The sequence below is a fragment of the Puccinia triticina genome, chromosome 10A (assembly GCF_026914185.1).
Source record: "Puccinia triticina chromosome 10A, complete sequence".
NCBI classification, from domain to species: Eukaryota; Fungi; Basidiomycota; class Pucciniomycetes; order Pucciniales; family Pucciniaceae; genus Puccinia; species Puccinia triticina.
The window spans coordinates 2,341,996-2,359,646 of record NC_070567.1 but is presented as its reverse complement, the minus strand read 5'-3'; the positions used below and the strand labels follow the sequence as shown (position 1 = coordinate 2,359,646).

General features: G+C 44.1%; 2 protein-coding genes across 2 annotated transcripts; both read left to right on the top strand.

Moving 5' to 3' along the window:
* Positions 1–3,240: 3,240 nt before the first annotated feature.
* On the top strand, positions 3,241–6,379 carry PtA15_10A246 (uncharacterized protein; the record flags this gene model as incomplete). The annotated part of the gene is made up of 2 exons (XM_053160403.1): positions 3,241–3,391; positions 6,360–6,379. 2 exons carry the CDS (start codon positions 3,241–3,243, stop codon positions 6,377–6,379), a joined length of 171 nt encoding a protein of 56 aa, XP_053024381.1.
* An 8,713-nt stretch (positions 6,380–15,092) lies between these two features.
* PtA15_10A245 (uncharacterized protein) lies at positions 15,093–15,635 on the top strand (the record flags this gene model as incomplete). The annotated part of the gene is made up of 2 exons (XM_053160402.1): positions 15,093–15,408; positions 15,505–15,635. The coding sequence occupies 2 exons, from the start codon at positions 15,093–15,095 to the stop codon at positions 15,633–15,635; spliced, it is 447 nt and encodes a 148-aa protein (XP_053024380.1).
* Between the last annotated feature and the right edge of the window lie 2,016 nt (positions 15,636–17,651).

The following is a 17,651-nucleotide window of genomic DNA, read 5'->3' as shown; positions in this document are numbered from 1 at the left end:
CTGAAAGGACCAAACATCCTCTTAGCGTCTGACTCCTCCTGTATCAACTGTTCAATCTTCCCCTTTGCAAACAATGTGGACGAGTGATTTGGGGGGGTGAAGAAAGGCACATTGCCCGGTAATTGATGGTCTGCAATCCCTTGGTCAAAACCGTACCAAAAACCTTCAATCACATCCTGATATTCCGTCAGCAGGTTGGCCTTTGTAAGAGCTTCCTCCCATGCTTCTACATCCATTTTGCATGTCACTGTGGTCAGCCATTCCAAGTTGTTCCGTTTGGTTGAAGATCTGTGTTCTCCTGACTTCTCACTCTCACTGCTTCTGGACTCAAGTGGGCTTTCCCTTTTCTCACTGCTCAAAAGCCCACACCAATCATGTGTATATGTCAGGTCACTCGGTTTCCAATTTGCACTTCTCAAGGTGTACTGAAATCACAATACTTGAAGCAGAAGAAGAGTCATTGGAAAACAGTCAACTAGTAGGTCCGTGACTTGTTATACCCTCCACTACTTCCTCCTACTCCGACCCCGTTTCCCACCTCCTCCGCGGGCGGTTTGAGATCCGCCTCCTTCTTGGTCTCTAAAGAACCTTGGCTAAATTGCTGTTAAATAAAAGACCAGAAACCTAAAAAACAAGATGTAAGAATCACGAGAAACAAGAGTAAAAAGGAGAATAAAGAGATAGAGAATGAAACAAACCCTAGAACTGTATCTGATTGATGATATAAGGACAACTGAAGATTGGACACTAGAGATCTAGAGGAGTAACAAGACTGAGAAGTGTTGTACTGATGATTAGTTGATGGAAAGAAGAAGGACATTGATAAGAAAGAAACAACAAACCCTAATATAATAGGTAATGAACAATATATAAAAGAGTACGGAACAAAGAGCAATCTGCGACACAATGACTGAGTTGATCAAAGAAGGAACGGGTTAGTGAATGGTTGGGTTGAGGATGAGATGTGTGATGATTAGAAATGCGATGACTGCATTTCTCACCAAGTTGGAAGCTACAAAGGCTTTCCGAGTTAAAGCTTTGCGCGGAGTTGAAGAGGCGTCGGATGTCAAGATCGGAGTTCACGTATTGACAGCGGACTTGATGAACTTGTCGGCAAGACTTGGATCAAGCCGGGGAAGTGAGATCGAGTGAGGAAGGGAAAGTGACCAATACTGAACAAGGTTAGGTCAAATGTGATGAGACAAGACATAGCAGGTGTTGCGCATATGATGCGCAGAGACCGCGAGTCCAGCGCAAGTTTCAACAGTCTCCTTGCATCGTGTTCCATCTACTACCTTTGTAACTACCCTGCTTCTGTGGTTGGGCACCCCCACTGGGACCCTTTGGAGTATCCGGTCCTGGTTTTGGGACCACTTTGGCCAGTTGATGTTGAAGGTGTAGCAGTGTCTTCGCCGGGTTGTCCTTCTTCATTGGAGGTTGACCGGTGGCTGCATCCCATCCAAAGCGGCATGCCCCAACGGCATATGGATTGTCCAGAAAATCAGTTTCCCCAAATCTGATTGCTTTGGCATGAACTGTGAGGAGGATCTCTTTCCGGAGGACGGAAAAGTTTGCAACTGATAAGGTCCCATTTGGCAGAGGGACTCTGTGGGTTAGTGCGTTTTTTTGCACGTGAATGTCATACCACAAACTGTCATGAAGCCTTCCCTTTGAATGATCCCGTCAGCGTTTTGCTTGTGGGCGACCAGCCACGCGGCCAAATTTGTGTGTGTCGGGATTTTCCTGACGGCTTCTAGGAAACCCTGGTGGTTTACTGACCATTCTTGGTACGTCTGGAGATATTCATTTGGATATGGATATCCGGTGTACCAATCTACGTCCCCGTTCGCCGACTTTGTCCTCTTCTCCGCGGTGTACAGAATTGCTTTATCTTGCCAACCCTTGTTGAAGATTGTCAGAGGGAGAGGGGCCCGGAACTCCACCAGCCTTCTCTTGAAGAACGGAGTGAATCCGAGATCATCATAGGTGGGAATGGCCAAGCCGTCAAAAATTACTGCCGTCTCTGGGTGCTGGGACCCTCTAGCCATCTCATTGTAACCTGTCACCCGCTGTGGTGGCCAAACTTGTGGCGCCGGCCTCGCATTCAGTTTCCAGTCATTTTCCAGTTTCAGTCATGACAGCAGCAAGATCAAGATTCCTTTGATTGGGTCCTGCGACTCAATCAAATATGATTAGGTAATCTGATTGAGTCCCGCGACTCAATCAATGCTGATTAGGTAATCTGATTGAGTCCCGCGACTCAATCAAAGTTATGGCAAAGCTTTCAGCCCTCAAGTTCAACGGCGCAGCGTGGCGCATCCTCAAGGCGTTTCAGGTCTTCCTTTCTCCTCTTTTCTCTTGTTTCTGTGTTAGTGGTTTTGTTCTCCTGTCAGAGTTCTTTTCTTTTCATCATGTTTTTTATCTTCTTCTTTCACTTTGCGCACTTTGGACAGATTTGGATGAGGAGGGTTGGTCTTTGTTTTGTTTTGTCTGTTTTGTTTTGTTTCTTTCTCTGGTCTTGTTTTGTGTAGCGCGCGTGCGCGCTAGGTTGTGATGAGCTGTTGGTTAGATTTCACAAGCTCCAGGGTCTGAGTTCAGCTTGAACTCAGGCTTTGGAGCGGCATGGACTTTGTCTGAACCCTTTTCTTTGGGCTTTTCAGATCATCCATCCAGAATCTTAATTTTATTGATCCCTCTCTGAGTCTGTGTGTCTTCTGAGTTCCAACTCTCAGCACCTTGAGTCCCATTTTCCCCAAATCCCTTCTTTAGGTCACACCTCCCGGACCTATCTTGCCAGACTTCTTTCTTTTCCAGATCATCCAACAACAAACCACCGCCGACAAGGATGTACTCCTGTCGTCTCTCAACAAATCCCCCCTCCAACTTCCGCTATCTTGATTCCTCATCTCTTTTCTGGACCACCGCAAAGGCAGCGCACAGCGCACTCTCCCTTCAAGTGACTGCCGACGGCCCAGCACCGGTCGGAGTTCCACACCGCAAAGGTTTGCTTGGTGCCGGAGTGGGAACTATGAAGCCAAGAGTAGGATTTAGAGGCGCCTCTTCTTGGTGGATTGGGGAGGGTTGTTGATTTAGAAGGGGGGGAAGTGGGGGGATGCTCTCTTTATTGGGGCAAATTTGAGGTTGGGAAGGCGGGGGTTGTTGGTTATGACTTTGGCTGAGTTGGGGGTATGTCCATCAATGACCGTGCCTCCTAGTCCTGCGCAGATCTGATAGAATATCATGGCTTCGCCTGCTTTCCCCTTCGCCGCCGCCCCTTTCGCCATTCCAATCATCTCGAGCATCGCGCCTTGTAGGTTGGGTGCTACTTGCCCCCCCTGGGAATTGCTGCCTGACCCACCAATCCTCTTTACTGGATCCTCTGCAGAACGGGGTAAGCATTGCGTACAACCTCAGTCTCTCCCCTTTTTCCTAGGTAGCCCTCTAAGGTAGCTGCTTACCTGCTCTAGACTTTTGTGTCCCCTTCTTGGTACCTCCTCTCCTTATCTCCGCCAACCGTAGCTCCACCACTTCTTCCACCTCTTGCTCCTCCCTTGCTCCTTCTTTCCTTTTCCCGCTCTTTCCCTCTTCGCCCTCCGAAGCCTTGGACGCCAAAGGAGTGGCAATCTTCCTGGCTGAAGGCTTGGCGATTGTCACTTTCTTTGCTTTCTTGGGCAGTGCCAATTGGGTTTCTTCTTGAAAGCCGTTCGGTACAGTGATCCCGTCAAGCTGGCTCCCTTGTTTGGCTGGCGGGTCCTGAGATTGCATCACACCACTCGACCCCCCTGCTTCCTGCGACTTGGTTGGTGATGGCTTTAAACCTGCGGCTCATTTCAATTTGGCTGTGGTTTGTGCAGTGAGGTTGAACATGGTGTTAGTTGTTTGATTCTAAACAAAACTGCAAATTTTTTCCTTCTTTTGGATGGGAACTTAGTGTCAAGCTGTGATTGGCGGCGATTGCAGATTCCTAGGTTCTGGGGTGGTTGTTGCTGGGTGGTACCGGTTGATCCTGGATCAATGTGAGCCTGAGTCTCTATAGTGACAGCAGGACACAAGAAAGAAGAGGGGAATATTTGGATTTCTTTGGATAAAGAAAATACAAATAAGAGAGAGAGAGAGAAACTGAGCAGATTCAAGATAAGCAGATATTCAAGGTTATTCTGGTGGGAATGCACGTCCACTGGCAATGCTAACTCTTCAGAAGAGTGCTGCCAAGCTGTGCTAGAGAGTGCTACAGCCTCCTCTCACCAAAGAAACGTGGAGGGATCCTGGATTAGACAAGTTTAATCCAGCCACAATTTTTTAGCTCCCTTCTGGATAGTCAAGGTTCTTTAAAGGGAAACCTATGTGGTTTGTTTCTTGCAAAAACCACAGAAAAAGAATGATGTTAAGCAGGGACAGCCCTGTGATCAAGGATAAGGCAAAGGCCAGAAAAGAAGAGCAGATCAAGCAAGACACAGAGTTATACCTCTGAGATAAACAAGGTTCAGTGAAAGAAGTTACTTACTGTCAATATCCCAGGCGCCTGTGACGTTAAGTATACTGGGAGTGTTGTAAACTCTTTGGTGGTGATCCTGGGGTTATCTGGGGTGTGGTTCTGGTGTGCTGAATTCTGTAGATCCGCCTCAGGCAAGGGGGATCCTGACTACGAAAATTTTCACAGTTTGCTTATGTAATTTACATATGTACATGTGGTTTGGCACGCCTGGTAGCGCTGACACGTCACAACTGCGCATGCGCGCCACAACTCAATAACTCAGGGAAGGAGTATAGTTACAAAGAATTGGTAAGTTGTAACTAGGGTTAAAATTGCATGAGGAAACAGAATATGAAGTCAAAACAAGGTCTCATAAGATGAAAAAGATATGAAGTAATTCATATGTAAAAAGTAGAAAAATGCAGACTTTAGGTCAGCTGAGTTGACTCTAAGGCTGAAAATCAACTAGGTTTGGGAATCTGGTTGCTGCGACCCGTACTGCGGGGGGCAACTACTCCTCTGATGGGGCACTGTCCCTTTGCTCTCCCGTTCCTTTGACGCGCTCTTGCGCGGAGTAGCGCCTTGCTAGTTTGCGTGTCTTGGACTCGGCCCACCTCCCACTTTGCTCCCGGAAAGCAAACATGAAATCTATTTCTTTTAAGCCTTATTTCTTCATTTGTTACTCCAATTTTTATTCATCACATGCTGATGGTTATTTTTGGAAAGTACTCCATCCGTCTTTCAAAGACAAGTATTTCAAGCTTACCCAGTGGGAGCCAGATTGGATCAAGGAATCAATCAGACTTACCAGGGAGATGTGGGAAACCCACTACAAGCCTCCACCACAGCCAATCTTGAGCCAAGAGTCTGGTATTCCTCATAAGGCGAGTAATTCAATAACTTTTTAACTGACATTACATCAAAAATAAAACTGAATCCATCCCCACCAGCCTCCAACCGGTGTGCTTGCCGGGCTGAGCAGTGCATCAAAAATAAGTTCTGAAAACACAATAACTGATCCTTTGAACATATGGCTTGCTGGGGGGTTACATCTTCAGGACGGATCACCAGTTGATCCCCTGAAACGGTGGATTCAACAAGGTTGCGGGGCAAAAAATCATGGAGGCCTCCTACAGATGGCCCTTGACATGCTCAGCTGTCCAGGTTGGCACATTCAAATCCCCCCCCTTTTTTTTTATATAACTGAATTTATTTTCATCTAAACCAGCTACAGCTGTTGATGTAAAAAGAGCTATCAGTTTTGGCCAGGATTATGTGTCAGCCCAAAGACACCGGCTCTAAGCATTGTCTGTCACTAGAGTACTCAAAAAACAGCAAGATCAAACCGGGGATCTTGCGTGAATGGAAGCAAGAACAGAAAAAAAGTCTAAGACATGAGCCCCTGCACCCAATACCCATTATACCCGCCCAGCACACGCCGGCAGGTGCCAGGTGTTGGTGCAGATGTCAAAAATTTGTGAAATTTCAGGCGGGTACCCAGGTGCAAGAGGCCATCTCTAAGAGCTTTGTCTAGGTATTTTAGATGCAGCATTAGCTTGTTTGCATCTTATTAACTATCTCTGAATCAATCAAGCTTCTTACCATTGGTATTGGCCGTGATTTGCTGAGATAGTGATTATGGATCAGGAAAGTTCACTGATCTGGTCTTGCTACTATTGGTCTTGGCTGATTTCATCAATACAGATGTAATCAGTTTTTCCGGCCCGCACAGTGCTTTCTTTTGAACTTCAGACAAAGTTGAGCTTTGCTTACCATGCACCGCAGCTAATTGAGCTTGCATTCACTTCACCACTTTGTGAGTTGGTCCTGTCCACCTAGACTGAAATTCTCACAAACTTAACCTGACAAATTTGAATGCTCTAAGCTCTTCTTCTGCTGTACTAGTAAGCCACTGCTCAAATCTGAATCCATATTTGTGTTGGCCCAGCTGCAATGTCAAAAAGCAGTCTGGCTTTACCTGCCTGCCACATTAAATTTGACTGCAGAGGCAGGTCAACACCAAGGATAGGTCAGATTGAGGTTGGTCTGACCACAGCCAACAAATTGTGTTGGCATGACAGTTGTGTCGAGTGTCATGGCATATCCAGCTGACCAAATTTGGCCCTAGTGAGCAGGCTGATTAGGGATGGCAAAAGGGTACCTGTTTGCGGGTACCCAGCACCCGTGGGCGGGTATGCACTGACAGGTACCAACAGGTAGAAGGTGCAGCTGCGGGTGTCCATTCTTAGTGAAATTTGAGGCAGGTACCCGGCGCCTGTAGGCGGTTACCTGTCTGTTGTTTCAGGTACCCGCCGGCGGGTACGGTTGTCAAGAATTAGTGAAAATTTGGGGGGGGGGGGGGGGTACCTGCACCTGCAACAGGTACCCAGGTGCCATATGACATCCCTAGGGCTGATAGTATTGCATTGGACATGCAAACAAGATCATTTTGCCTTGAACAAAGGTCAAACCCTATTCAAGGAGGACTCTTCTACTGACAACGGCTTGTCAAAATGAGCAAGCTAACACCGTCAGTGAGTCAGGCCCATGTTGAGAATTGGTAATTATTGGCTTGCTGTCCAGGTTGGGTGATTTGATATCACCTTGTGTACTTGCCAAACAATATTTCTCTCAACAACACCCTTGGAGCGCTCAAATTAGTGCATGAAGTCATGATACAAGTCTTGTTCAATCATAGTCAGGAGATGTACATTTATGGTGTTCAAAGTTGAAATCATAAAATTTTCAATACATAAAATCACAAAATCATAAAACTTTCAAGTGATGATTTCATATGTATGATTCTAGAAATATTGCTCTAAATTTGAGTGCTTGGGTGGAACATATTTTTTTCAGCTTAGAATTTTATGATTTTATGGGGTTATGATTTTATGCAAGACAACTTTGAACACCCCAATTAAAGTGAAAACAGGACACAAGAAAATGGGGATTTCTAATTGTATTTCAATGGAAAATTAAATACAACTAGAAGTATGATGAAAAGAGAAGAGAAAAGGATCAGCTCTAAAACTTTAATTCTGGTGATTGATGGATACCAAGTTAATTCCCAACCTGGAAAAGTTGGCTACTAGCTGTGCTAGAGCAATTAGTGCAACAGCCTCTCCACACACCCAGGAAAAGGTGGGAGGATTCCAAATTAGTAGAACTAATCAGCCCTGATTTTTAGACTAGGTCTAGGTTTGATAAGGGATGACATGATGATATTTGATGAAGAAGAGAAATGAGAGAGAAACAGTCAAGATACACAGAGTTTCACTGTGAGATAAACTAGGTTCAGTGAAAGAGGGTACTAACTGTCAATATCCCTGGTGCCTGTGATCAACACTGAAACCACTGCGCTAAATGTACTTGCAGCAGGCAGTTGTGCATCCAACATTGTAACAGCTGCGCTTTGTTTAGCGCAGAGGGTTTTTGTGCCGCTGCACTCAGCGGCTAGACCGCTGCGCTAACCACGTTTTTATTTTTCCTGGAAAAAAATGATGTTTTTAGCGCGCTAAAAAAAGTGGTCACATAGGGCTGAACCGCTGCGCTTCAGCGTTAGCGCAGCGGTTTGGAAGAGAAGAAAAAAGATGGCTTAAACGAGGTTAGATAAGAGGTTTAACATACAGTAAACTTCTGCTATCCGCTAAATTAGCGGATAGCGTAGCAGATTTCCGCTTCCGCTGCGCTATCACTAATTGCCCTGGGTGGGTAGTGCAAGAATCAGAAGAACTAAGAGTTTTTTATTTCATAAGAAATTGATCATGTGAATGTAGAAAGATTTGTGAGAAGAACAACGGTTGCTCTTACCTAAGAGCAAGGGTAAAAAGGACCAGGAGCTTCTTGTGACAGGTGAGGTATTTAGGAATGGGTTTAACAAGCTTTTAGTAGCGCAAGAAGGAGTGATAGGCAAATTGGTTAAGGTAAAGGAGGAAGGTGTGAGGTTGAATGAAATTATTAAGGAAGCACGAGTTCTTGAGTTTGTGGTGTAGTGCCTTTAGGCTGAGAATTAACAAAGTTGTAAGGAGTTCCAAAAGTATTTGTAAAAACAAGCAAGATGGAGAGAAATCAAGACAATTTTTAGTGTTTTGTTTGGTTTTTATTTTTAAAGGCTGTGGATTGCAGAAGCACTGGAATTGGTAGAGCAAAAGAGCTGGAAGTGCTGAGAGTGGAAAGATGGGACGAGTGAGTAAGCTTTTTGGCTGAGCAACAGTCCTCTTTTATAGATGATTTTCACTGTAATAACAGGTTAGAGGCCCAGTGAATTGGGAATTCCTTCTTGCTGAGGTGCTCAGGGTTCAGAACCAATTGGTGCCGCACCTGGCCAGGGGCCAGGGTTAGGGGCTGAGACAACGCCTGCCAAAGCTGCGGTAAATGGGTTTTTTTATTGTACATGGTCAGTTTTGGGATGTGGCTTGTTTCGTCTCATCAACAGCGGCACGGGTTCCCTGAGAAGAGGAGCTTACAGTTTAAGAATTCCTCCGTGCTAGGTTTCACAATCTGACAGGTAGTGGTCAACCACTGCGCGTAGCAATTAGCGCAGGGGTTTTTTCAACAGCTTCCGCTCAATTCATCTGGGATGTAGTGGTATGACCGCTGCGCTGCGCTAAATGACCGCTTTTTTTAGCGCAGCGCAGCGGTTACAACGTTGGTGTATCTTAAAAAAGCGCTGCTACATTGAAGCAGTAGCGCATCAGCCGGCCACTAAGCTACAGTGTATTTGTAGTGGCTGGCCAAGAATGCTCCATGCACTGAAAAATGAAGATCAGCAAACCCAATTCACTGCAGAGGTAGCGCATTGGCACAGCAATGCGCTACAAATTTCCAAAAATATATGGATTTTTTGCTGATTACAATGCACTGTAACAGCCATTCCAATACATGTATTGTAATGGTTTCACCGTTGCTGTGATGGAAGAGTACTGGGAGTATAGTGGCCTTTGGTTGGTGATCCTGGGTTTTCTGAGTGTGTGGTTCTGGTTTTCTGAATTCTATGTATCCTCCAGCTGCATGAGGGATGCTTAATTTGAAATTTTTTGAATTTTTCATGGGTGGTACGCTCTGTTACATCTACATGATGGGGTGTGCCGGCTTTGAGACACAAAAAAATCTATGGAGTAGTTGAGCTATTGAAAAGTATTCAGTAAAGACTCTGTTTGAAATTGCATGAGAAAACAGAATCTGAATTCAAAACAAGGCTAAAAGCTGAGCTTAAAGCTTTATGAGACACTTCATGTAGAAATAAATGAGAAAGGCAGACTTTAGGTCAGCTACACTGAATCTAAGGCTGACTTAATAGTTGGGAGTATGATCTTGAGGGGGTAGAATCACAGATGCTTTGATATCTTTTATTAACTTATTTGGGACCTAATTCCATCACTATCTTGGAATTAAGGCCAAAGGCGCCCCCAGTCTCCATCAACATACCACTCTGTTGAGATTTTTGAATGTTAATAACTATTTGTCTATGCATATCAAACAAAATTTGACTTACACTGGTCTTGCATTTATTTTGGATTTTTCGCTGCATAATATCTAAATGTTTCTTATCTCTGCTCCCCAGACATATAATAGTAGAAAAATTCAGTCATTCAAATATTAGAACAGCAAATTACTGACTTTGCAGATAATTTTGATCAAAGACTAACATTGTAAGACCATTTCCGTTAAGTGATACAACAAAAACCTATTCATGTGAAATTGTTAATGTGACATAATGTAAAATTTATAATTAAAAAGGATAATGAGCAACTTGATTGATATGGGATATTTTGAAGTTTGATTTTGGGATAGATTGACTTACCAAACATGTGCCAGATTGACCTGAAATATAGAAGTCTGATTTACCAGGAGGGACGGCCCTAATAATTCAATCAGCAGTAATCAGACAAAAAACAAAAACATAATTATTTTGTTTTCTTCCAAATTTCAAGCAACAAACTTTGCACAATCTTCTGGTTTAATTGAGCCCTTTTTTAGATATTTTTTAACACCACAGGCAGGAATTCCAAGTTGCACTTTTTGAGTAAAATATGGAGTTGAAACAGGATCAATCCTGCTAATGGAAATTGAGAAGTGTTCCTTTATATTGTATCCAGTCTAAAAAATTGAATCTTCAAGCTGCTCAGATACTTTGGTAAAGAAACTAATATTTCAATAAATGAAATTACATACAGCTTGAGAAGGAGGACATGCAATAAACATGTCATTTATGGCTCTTTCTATGTCCTTCCTTGTGGAAACGCTGGTAAGCAAGGCAATTGGAAGCTTTATCAATACAGAATCACCAGCTACTGCAATCAGGGATTCATTTAGTAGGAAGAGGAAGCTTTTCTTACCCTGTGTTAAAGGATTTAACAATAATCTGATGGAAAAAAAAAATCTCAATACAGTCCATAATTATTCCTACAGATTGGAAAAACAAAAATTACACGGCAGTCTCCAGCATAGACATCAATTGTTGTTTCCCCTGCAGTAACCGCGTCACCACTATACTGAATGCTTGCATAAGCTCTGTTTCAGATAAAAATTCAAAATTAGATAAGCTAACACACCCATGCAGCTCAATCCAATGTGGCAACAGTTGCTTGAATATTGATCATAAAGGAACAGAAAGGAGAAAATTTGAAAGAGATTTGGCCTACGCTTTACAATTGTCTCGGTTCACTGGATTATTTGAACATTCCAAAGGGACTTGAGGCTGGGCGCGGTATGGAAAGCTGTGGGCCAATAAGCTGATCACAATGAATAAGAATTTACCAGAAATCATTTTTGCTTTTCCTGAGATGTGTTGGCAATGTTGTTGATGATGAGATGTGGTGAGATAGGGTAAGAGAAGATGTATTGTCTTGGTCAGCTCCTCGGGGGAACACTCATGACATATATCAGTTCGTTGCCATGGGAGTTCATTGGTGGCCTATGCAGCCGGCAGGGGAGAATTATGTAAACTGGAGTGACCAAGCTGTCGCCTTGAAACTGCTGTCCGTTCAAACAAAACTTTAATGGTGTTCCAGAACGATTGTTGCCATCCCCAACATCCACAAGTTAATTGATTGGTCATTGGGTGGTCTCGGGTCCCAGCAATCAAAGGGTTGTTTGCCTCTTTCATATAATTCTAATCCCACAACAACCCACTCGTCTCCTCCATGGCCTGTTCCCTAGCATCTACATCGTCCTTACAACGAGTCTTACTTGACTTCAGTGCTCCCTAATGAAATGAAATCGCCTCCTGTTCGACATTTCACAGAGCCTGGATGGCAAACGGGTGAACTTGCTTCAATATTGGGAGTTCATATACAGATTGTCAGTGTTCATTGGATTACTTTCCGTCCGATCTGCAACCCTTGCAGATGTCAACCCAGACCTGAAACTTCTGGTATTTCGCAGGGAACTTGGGCTTTTGAGGCTCTATGTATATTGATTCGGAGGAGCCCGCACTCCAGTGAATGTGAATGCTGTCAGGGTTTCCGGCACAGGTGAGCTCCATTAATATACAGAGCCACACGCAAATCGTTACCAAATCCAGAAGAACAGATAACAGGCGTGCTCTTAGCAAGCAAGGGTCCCCCCCTGACAAGCAATCACCCCATCCTTCCCTGGCAAGCACCGGCCTTGTTGAGCAGACGGAATCGCCGACAAGCCCCAGGCAAAGCTTTTCTGGCCCAGCATCTACTTTAGACTAGACTTGCGCAGCTCTCCATCATGCATCCCCTTCGACATCAAGTTGCCATTGCATGCACAGTCTAGCATTAATGAATCAATGCAATGGCTCCGTCTCTTTCTGTGCTGCATTTGAACGACGGGGTGCTGCTGTGCAGCAGCTGGATATTCTTCCCGGTGAGCTGGTCAAAGCCCAGCCCACCGAGAGGTGTGTAATCCTCTCGGCGAGCTGGTCAAAGCCCAGCTCACCGTGAGGTGTGTAATCCTCTCGGCGCGCTGGACTTTGACCAGCTCGCCAAGAGACAGACCTCTCGGCGAGCTGGACATTAACCAGCTCGCCAAGAGACATACCTCTCGGCGAGCTGGACTGTGGGGAATTGGTGTCCCCATTCCCTTACGCCAAGCCCGTGAGAAAAAGGCACAAAGTACCGCCGGTGCCCGCCATAAGTACCGCTGGTACCCGCCAGGCGGTGCCGGGTGCGGTACTTGGTCCCTGATTTGGGCAAAAAATAGACCCGGTACCCGGGTGCCAACCGTACCCGGGTCCAAATCGTTATTCTCTACCACATCATCAAGGTGGTTTGGGTTGTTTTGAGAAAAAGATATCCCAAACTTATTTGAAACCAAAATTATCCCAAAACTTTTTGATAATTGGGCCCTAAATTTGACTGCTGAGGCAGGTCAACGCTGGGGGTAGCTCAGATTCTAACTTAACTGAGTCCTTCTGTTTGTGGAGGGGGGATAACATAGGAGAGACTTCTACACTGAGTGCCAGTGCTTTCCCTACTCTTTTTTATTTATTTTTTATTTTTTTGTGCTATTGCTTGTACCTCCTTGGCCTTAAGGAGGAGCATCAATATTTTGCTGAGCCAAATAGCTGCTTTGTTTGCCTGCATCTTGTAGCGTACATATCATAAATCCTGGAACCCCCCCCCCCCATTGTTTATCATCAAAAAGAATTGATTTTTTAGCACTCAGGTCTCAATACTTCCCCAACTGGTGGCTTTCCACTGTGCATATAGGCAATGATTCACAATTGTTTTGAATTCAAAATATTCCAAGTTAATCCAAGCCTCACCGGTTAATGCTTGTGTGTGTGATCATCCATACATCAGAACTAGTTTGTCCAGTAAAACACATCTTACCCAACTGTTGATCCCAGTACCCAGACAACTTGCCATGGACAACAAAAACCACATCACCTGCGTCAAAATTTACAATATTCCACTCATTTCAGCAAGACTAACAGAAAATCTGCTTCATAGATCTCAGGCCCCGTTTGGAGCCGATATAATCCGGGCAATATATGAGTTTTTTTGCGTGACATCCTATGTGACATCTGATCAGGTCTGCCAAAACTTGATCAGATGTCACAAAATTCCAGATTATATCGCGCAATTATATTGGCTCCAAACGGGGCCTCATTCATTAGAAACCAGAATTGTTTTTCAACAGCTCCCTATTCACCAAAATTTTCTTCAGCAATAAATTCCAAAACAAGTTCTTTAATAGTTGCTGACAAGGCCCACATGGTACAATAAATGCAATGCAATTTATCATGCATCCAATACATACCAATAAAATTTACTGTGCATCTGGTGCCAATACAGTGTATTGTATGCCTTGCCAAGTTTTTTTTTTTGAAAAAAAAAACTGCCCTAACCCCTAACCCAATATGGTCCCTGGCACCCCTCACACCCACCAGGTGGTGCCAGGCGTCAGTTTTTGGTGAACAAATGACCCTGTACCCGTGTACCCGCCCCAAGCCCCCAACCATGCTCACGCCAGGGGAGACTTTGACACACTCTCCAGAGAGTGACAGAGTCTAATTTTATGTTGTTCTGGGTCTGATGTGAGTCAGATGTGGATAAGGAAACAATTGATAAATTCTTCAGAAGTCAATAGGAAGTGTGTCAGAATCCAAGTTTATTAAAACCACAGTTTCACAGAAACTGACTTCATGGTTTCATGCTGCATTTTATTGAAATTGCAGGCAAAAAAGAATTTGGGTTTCAAATTTGTGTTTTTTAAATGTTTTTGTTGTAGTTGAAAGTTTGTATTTTGTTTGAGTGTGAATTTTTGGTTTTATTTGATTTCAAAGTTTTTGTTTTGTTTGATTTTTTTTTTTTTGATTTTTTTTTCAAGAGTTGAAATTTTTTGGTGTGTTTGAGTTTTTTTAATTTTGTTAATTAAGTTTGATTTTTTTTTGTTTTGTGAAATCAAGAAGGGGCCTCTCAAGTGAGTAGGGAGCCTTCAGGGAGGGGGTGGGACGAAACCGGATCCCCTGGGGGGACAAGTACCTTCCTCCATGCTGTTTAAGTATCCGACCTGGCCCACCAGCTGCATGCCACACCCTTCGGAATGACACCACCTGTGTTGCCAGAGCCCTGCTGGGTAGACACAATACTGGCCTGTACACACCCATCCAATTGTGTACAGGCCAGGTTGAGAGGTGTATTCATCTTGATGACCCTGGACCTGACCGGTTAGGGTCATCGAGATGTGTAATCCCCTCAATGACGAGCTCAATGGGTCATCAAGATGTGTAAATTCCCTCGCTGACCAGCCAAATGGGTCATCGAGAGGAAAAAATCTCGCTGACCAAACAGACCAGTCGCCGAGAGGAAGAAACCTCCTGATGACCAGTCTGACTGGTCATTGAGAGGTTGAGGTCCGACCAGCCATCGAAGGGATCTATGCGTGCACTCGCTCAATGGCCGGTACCGGTCAACAAGGGTACCGGCCATCAAGATACACACTCTTTTGATAGTCGGTGGCCAGTACCAGTTCTTGAGAGTGCTACAAAATCACTTACGGCCATCGGCCTGCTCGGGCCGGGACCCAGAGCCAGCCGCTCAACACATATGACCTGCTTGTTGCCCCCTTGTCCTCTCCAACTGCCTCGACCCCGACGATTGGCTGAAGCTCAGAAGGAGTGTAGAATTGGGGGGCTGGGCCAATGGCGCACCTCAACGGTTTTGATGCGCCAGACCTCAGCCAACGCCGGCCGGTTACCCTCAACCCCCCTCGCAATAAATCATATGCTGAAGCCGATCTGAATCCTGCCCGTCTCCCTGGCCATGCCAGCAAGCTCGCTCGCTACAAAAGATCCCCTCCCCCTCGCGTGCATGTTCTTGTATGCTTCCTTGTCCCACTCCACCCCTGCCGCGTCCTTGCGTCCTTCCTCCTCCTCGACCTCCCTAAGCAAACTACACTCAACGGCGCAGTCAAACTAGGAGATTCCTGCACGGTGGGCCGAGGCAATTGGCTTGAATGTGAGTGGGAGAGAAAGAGGCGACGGCGTTCAAGGTGGGAGAACAGCTTTTAAGGCGTGGCAAGAGCTGGCTGAATCACACGTATCTATCCACAAGCTCATCAGCTCTGCGTCCTCCGAGTCTGCTGTCTTGCTGCCCACCCAGTCGCCGTTGTCTCTTCTTTCAATCACGCTTCTTGCGCTAGCGACCAGCATCTTCTACTCACCGTGGGAGGCGATGAGCTTTAGCTTCCTCCAGGCAATACCTTTGTCAGAACTTGGAAACCTGACTATTCTGGTCTATCTTGTTTTGCTGATTTTTGACTGGGTATATAACAAACATACAGACACATAGATGTACGTCTGTCTCTTTCTTTATATTTTCCTATCCTTGGGTTTTACTAATTACATCCCTCCTCATGTACTTGTGTCCCCTGTACTTGTTTGTAACACAATCCTATTGACTCATCCATGAATATATGGGTGGAACTGTCATTGATCATAATAAGCAGCAAATAAGAATCAAAGGTTGATCACTCATTTTTAATTTGAATTTTGGCTTTCAGATTATAATCAAAAGTTAATTGGTTCAATATTTTTGTCAAGAATAGCCTTGCCACTTGTGGCATAGCCTCCATTGGGAATATCAAAGACATGCTAATAAACAACACTATTTGCGCCAAGAGAGTGTAGAGTGAGACCAAATGATAATAGAGGATCCCAGCAAGCTCAGAGGGAGCAGTTTCTCTTCATCCATTGCAAGACAAATAATAAGGGTAGGATTTATCCTTATCTGCACACTTTTTATCTTCATTTTAGACAGTTTTCATGATGAACATGTTTACTGCCAGTTACTTTATCTGTGTTTTTAAGTGAGCATGTCATTCATAGGAGTCCTATAATTCTTTCCTATGCATAACCATTTGCTGTTGTGCCCATTTTACTCTTGACTTATCAATTGTGGAAATCTCATCCAAATTTATGATTCCTTATACAGATAGGAGTCTTGACCAAAACACTATTGGTGCATATTTCAGGAGTGTTATCTATGGAACTAAGGGTGCATTCTCCATGATGAACACACTTCTTTGTATTTGTGTATTCAATTTTCACTGACCATACCACAGCTTTGTGCAAAAAATGCATAAATCATCTCCTTGATGTATGTTATTCTCATCTTGTTGAAAATAATAGTGGGAGTTCTGAAAGAGGGCCAATCACTAATAAATTCAAAGCTTGCCTTTGGAAAACATTGAGCTTCAGAAGAAGTTTGGAAAACAAGGTACAAAAGCAATTCTAAAACCAGCTAGAAACCAAGCTTGGGATACCAAGGGTAAGCAGTATTTGGAGCAGTGGAATATGCTTGTTTGAACTTGGATACACATTTCTTTATATCTCTTCTTCATGATTAATGTTCAAACACAAAGTAGGATGTCTATCTCCTGGTTTTCTTGTTGAAAACAAAGCAGAATATATGAAATCTGTTATCCAATCTGTTCATGAGATTTATTTTCCCATTATTTTTGGATCTCAGGGGATAAGCAACAGTTGGTGTCCGCAAGGAAAATGGCTTTGTTCTTGTCTTTGGTTTTTTAACTGCTATCTAGGTAAATCAGTGAGCTTATTTTGAATTGAGTGGATCTCACTACAAGAAAACTCACACAACTGACGGCAGTTGACATGCGAGATGCTTCTGTGTAGCCCTTGTTCTAACTCCACTCAAGCACTCAACAGTCTTTTGTTGCCCAGTCAATGTGAATCATGCACAGTGACTGTGCATTGAAGCTTGGTCAACACAAGCTTCAAACAGGCTTGAGTAGCACAGCAACCGTCCCCAGCGCTCTTGCATGTCAACTGCTTGCAGTTGCGCAACTTTTTCTTGCAGTGTCTGAAGCTCTCAAGCTGTGAAAGATAATGCGGCAAAAAAAAGAAAATAATGTTACAATAATCACTATACATGATAGGATGCTGATTGATCCAGTCAAACTATTACAATTCATGGAGTACAACAAAACATTATTTCATGAATTCCAACAAAAAACATGTTACTGGTTGGTTTTCTGGAATTGGAGGAGTATTATCCTGGTGTATATTTCTTACAAGCATTCTCTTTTGGATAATTTTGGATATGCTATTTCACCGCTGAAAATTTATAAGAGCAAAACCTACAAATAAGAAAAAATAAAAAGGTGAATCTCATTCCTGCAGCGGCGCAGCCGCTTTGGCCTCTAGTTGATGCCAAATTGTCACAGGACCTTGTGCAAT